Here is a 5,281-nt window from a genome sequence, read left to right as displayed (position 1 = left end):
CGCACGAAAAGCTTTTGATATTGGAGTGTAGCCAAGGATCGGGCGAGCCGCACGGAGTTGACCGTCGGTGTGCACGAAGATCTCGGCTTGTAGGATCCTATCCAATCGCCCGAAATCCACAAGGTTAGGATGACGATCCGCTGCGTGTGGATCTTAGAGTTATCCAAGTAAAAGTGGGTAAGAGTAAGTAAAAAGACGAAAAATAATAGTATGTAAAAGAAACTTCACCTGGAGTCCCCTTCCCTTGTCGGACGGGGAGGCCGTCGTGCCAATTTCCCCTGATATGATCTCGGGAAGTCATTTTTTAGGCCCTTATTTTGATTCGGGCGGACATTGAATTAGCCTCACTTGGGTGTCTAGACTTTAGGTAATATTCATCTTTTTTGCTTAGGTGATGGAGGTTATAAACCCAGTTCACGTCGTGGTGAGTGAGCCCTAGGTTCATCTTCTCATTTAAAGCATCTATGGAACCTAAGATCCTAAAGACATTTGGGGCACACTGGGTGGGAGCCAACCTAAAAGCCCTAAGATAATCCCTAGTCACAGTTCCCATGGGGATTTTTATTCCCCCTTCGATGAAAGCAATCATCGGGATTACAACTTCCCCCGTTTTTCTTTTTGTATAATACTCTTCCTCGTTACAGTACATAATGGATACATCCGAGGGAATTTTGTACTTAACCTTAAACTGTTCTATTTTTTCGTTTGAATCCACCAGGGACGCAAATCTACCCATTCTTTTTGAAAAAAAGGGGGGGTGTGGAGAAAAATAACTATGCCGAGGATGAAAGACAGTGAAAAAGAGAAGACGGGAAAGAAAAGAAACAAAAGAAACAAAAAGCTGATAAGGAGGGGCAGAGTATTGAAGAAACTTACTTTTAAAAAAAAGGAAGAAAGCACGGTCACCTCGGACAGGATACTTGATAGACAGAGAGAGAGTACGGGGAGATGAAAAGTATGGCAGGTACGTTATGAGGTTTCTGTAGTGTGAAGAATTTTGAAGAAAATTAGTATTTATATGTCAGAAGGTGTTTTAAAGCGGGCAAATTCCCGCCTCAACCCAGGAATGGCTCTCGACCGTTGGATATGTGTCATATTAATAAAACGTGGGGGACATAGAAGCGCCAACAATCAATTCGGGGGCGTTTCGCATACCGAAGCATTGGGAACACGCGATGGGTGATTCAGAAGTTATTTCTATCAACAATATTGCCAAAAATTCTGCAGGGTAAAAGGGTCTTTTTAAGTCGAGATTCTATTTTTCTCCCGAGGTGAAAAAATAAAGAAACTCGAGGGGCTATTGTAGGGGTATTGGGCCCAATAGTATATGAAGGATGGCCCAACGAAGTATTTTGGGCCGGAAACCCAAAATCCGAAGACATCAAAATGGTCGTGGACTATTTAAATATCCAAATACGTCCGAGGAGTAGATTTGTCCTCGGATTACAAAGCCGAGGACATAGGAAGAGAAGTTTAGTATCCTTGGGTTATATTATAAAGAGTCCTACAATTATGGGGATGCACAGTATACGTGGAGGGCGATAGAAAGAACGGTGGAATGTCTAAAAATAAAGCTGCTACCACCGCCCATACATTAAAAGCTCTGTAAATTGATACGCTGACTGTATAGATGGAAGGATGGGACCTGAACATCGAGCTTGGAACTTGGTCCCTAATCCCAGCGGGCTTTAGGGAAGAATGGATGGGACAAGTATCCAGAAATGAGGATTGCAACCAGGAAAGTGGAAGGTGATGAAGGGAAAGAAAAATATATAAATAGGAGGAAAGGCATACGAAGGTAGAGAGGACTTTTTGAGTAGAAGAGATAGAGTCAATAGTAAATGATAATCAACACTTGTATCCAAACTTGAGAAATATTATTATAAACCATCCTCGGATATTATCTGAGGACGACTTCTCAGTCTTACTCTTTGCAAACGATTCTTTGTTTTGTTCCATTGGGCCCAAAGCCCGTTCTTTTTGTAATTGTCTAAACCATCCTTGAAATCTAAATTACAAACCCATCCTCTACAAATTCATTGTGAAGAAAGGCCTTTCAAGCCCATTTTTCTCCCAGTCGTTGTTTGGGAACTTGAATTGTGTCCTTACAATTTTTATATTTAATTTAATGAATTTAGTTATTTCTTATATTTATATAAATTTAATATAATTATTTATATTTTAATAATTATTAAATTAATTATGACGTCATCTCGGTTCAACCTCAGTTTGACCTTAGTCTGACCTTAAAAACTTTGAACCTTTCTCTTTTACGGTTCATTAAACGATCCGGATCTAAAAACCATGGCTTAAATAGTTGTAGTTACGAATAAAATTCGTTACTATTGGTGGTTCTTTAGTGATGATTTATTGTTTGAAACGGAGCTTAGACCTTGAAGTTTTGAGTTTTGAATTTCAATCTTTAAGCACACTTAACATACTTTTAACTCTATTGTCTTCAATTGCGTATGCAAATATGAAATTGTATAAATTTTTTTGTTCATTTTTGTTGTATGCTAGACAATAAAGTAGAGGGGATCCAATGATACTAGGCTAGTATAGAGAGATGAGAGAGACTCCAACCCAACGTATGTATAATAAATTAGTTGTCTTAAATTAAATAAAAAGTATAATGTATTGGACAAAATTTAGTTACGAAATTGGTTGTAGCCTAACGATACAACCTTACTTATTAAAATAAATATTTTTATATATTTTAAAAATCTAACTGTTGAATTTACTTTCTTAATACATATGTCAAATTTTGTGTTAATTAAATATTATTTAGTATAGGATTTATAAGTCTATATTTTACATATAATTTTAAACTGCAAAACTTGTTATTTATTTTATTGAGTAAGCATAAAGGATATAAAAAAAAAGAAAAAAAATGTAATCTAATGTTGTAATTTTAAGTTATTACTAATTTTATGATTATACTTTATTCATATATATTACTAATAGTAATTCTGGGGTTCGGTAACGTGGTGACAATAGACTACAACCGATCGGGTGTCCACTCCCACCGCGTCCCACGGTCCCACCTAACTAATGAATGTATCTATTTGGCATTTTGATGACTTTGATATTGTGCTTTTTCTATTTCAATTATTCATTTATTTGACTCTAGGCGGTCCAATGGTATATGCATGCTTATTGAATACTGATAGCAGATGCATCGAGGATTGGATCACTCATTACAAATTAAACATTTCCATTTTTTTTCTTCTTCTTTTGCATAAAAAATTCTAATTTCATTTATCATTTATGAACAGGATTGTCACGCATTTATTAGTGTATATATATATTCCATGCAAATATATAGTCACTGTTTACGTTTTATTGTGGATATTAATTTGTACAAAAATCGTAAATATCACACAAATAATTCTGAATATATATATAGTCTATTTTTTTTTTTTGAGAAATGTAATTATGAATACGATGGATAGGAAATGTATATACTATTAATTGTCTAGCAAGAATGTATATATTATTTTCCAATTAGAAAGAAGAAAAAAAAATTTGTATCAAATGATAACATATTTATATCAAAACTCAATAAATGAGAAATAAGTGTATAAAAATAAGAGAGGTGCTACGTCCATAACATTTTTACAACAAATCATAGGTGGTTAGTTGTTATTGGTTCAAATTTGAACCTAACACTAAGATTACTTTTTTGCCCTAACAATAACAACCAGTAACATCCTGCCACTTAGAATTTGTTGTAAAAATATTGTGGACATATCATTTCTCTAAAAATAAACAACACTCACTAACACAGGGTGATTATAAAATACTTTTTTTTTATACTGAAAATGGTATAATTATAAAATACTTTCAAAATATCATAAATATATATATATTTTTTTCTCATATAATTATGAATCCCACTAATTAAATTAATCTATTATGCCAATTTATTGAATATTGATATCATATGAGGAAGAGAGAGTCATCTTTTGTCCTATAAACCAAGGAAGACCGTCATTTATAACATAATTTCCATCGAAACTCTCTCAAAAATGGATTCAACAAACACAAACGAAGTAGCCCATGACTTTCCTCCCTTCATCCGTGTCTACAAAGACGGTCGTGTCGAGAGGCTCCTCGGCACAGAAACCATTCCACCCACCACAGATCCCATAACTGGAGTCCAATCCAAAGACATCACAATCTCACAAGAAACTGGTGTATCTGCTCGAATCTACCTCCCCAAAATCACTACCAACTCGACCCAAAAGCTTCCTCTCCTTATTTACATCCATGGTGGTGCTTTTTGCATCGAATCCCCATTCTCTCCTCACTACCACAACCACCTTAACCTCCTTGTTTCTCAAGCAAACGTTGTGGCTGTGTCCATCCATTACAGAAGGGCCCCAGAACATCCTCTTCCGATTGCGTACGATGACACTTGGGAAGCCATGCAATGGGCTTTTTCACACAAAAATTCTGATGGGCCTGAAGCTTGGCTCAATGAACATGCAGATCTTGATCGAGTTTTCTTAGCTGGGGACAGTGCTGGTGCTACAATTGCTCACAACATGGTGAGGAGAGTTGGGGTTGATGGTCTTGAAGGGGTTAAGATTGTTGGGATTATCTTGGTCCACCCTTATTTTGGGAACAATGAGCCTAGCAAATTTTTAGACTTTATTTTTCCAACAAGTACTGGACCTGATGATCATAGAATATACCCAGCTGGGGATTCAGAATTGTCAAGATTGGGGTGCACTAAGGTCCTAGTTTTTGTTGCTGAAAAGGATGGGTTGAATGGTAGGGGCAAGACTTACCATGAGGTCCTGAAGAAAAGTGGGTGGAATGGGACTGTAGAGATTATGGAGACAGAAGGTGAAGACCATGTTTTTCATTTGTTTAATCCAAATTGTGACAAGGCTGATGACCTTGTCAAACGCATGGCTTCTTTTATCAAGGAGAATTAAACCCACTTGCTGTCTTGTATGTGTGTGTCTTTTTTTTTTTTTCTTTTTTTTTGGGGGGGTGGGGGGTGTTGAGCACTGTTTCTTGTAGTGTAATAACTATTCTCCTCTAATAAATAAAATTCTTGAAGTTTTTTCTTATAGTTACATAGATGAGTGGTGCTAATTGAATTTCACCGCTATTATATTTCAATAATGAGTTTTTTTTGGGGTTATAATATTAGCAGACTAGGAGATTTGCCTAATGATTTAAGTTAAGTGTGTTTGGAAAGTGATGAAATTAGAGTTTTTAGCTTCTTTTTGTTATTATTTATGGGTCTTATTGTATTTTTTAGTCATAT

The 5,281-nt window shown here is 35.8% G+C and overlaps 1 protein-coding gene across 1 annotated transcript; it reads left to right on the top strand.

The window, feature by feature from the left end:
* The first annotated feature begins 3,965 nt into the window (after positions 1-3,965).
* Positions 3,966-4,984, top strand: LOC142642741 (putative carboxylesterase 5). The gene has a single exon (XM_075817157.1). It carries the CDS (start codon positions 4,029-4,031, stop codon positions 4,941-4,943), a length of 915 nt encoding a protein of 304 aa, XP_075673272.1. The 5' UTR covers positions 3,966-4,028; the 3' UTR covers positions 4,944-4,984.
* The last annotated feature ends 297 nt before the right edge of the window (positions 4,985-5,281 follow it).

This window comes from Castanea sativa, chromosome 7 (genome assembly GCF_040712315.1).
Source record: "Castanea sativa cultivar Marrone di Chiusa Pesio chromosome 7, ASM4071231v1".
In the NCBI taxonomy this organism is placed as follows: domain Eukaryota; kingdom Viridiplantae; phylum Streptophyta; class Magnoliopsida; order Fagales; family Fagaceae; genus Castanea; species Castanea sativa.
The sequence above is the reverse complement of the archived record's forward strand: the minus strand, read 5'-3'. Positions and strand labels throughout refer to the sequence as shown.

What these genes read in the sequence shown, in the direction of transcription:
- LOC142642741 (XM_075817157.1), top strand. Translation starts at nt 4,029, where the DNA reads ATGGATTCAACAAACACAAACGAAGTAGCCCATGACTTTCCTCCCTTC.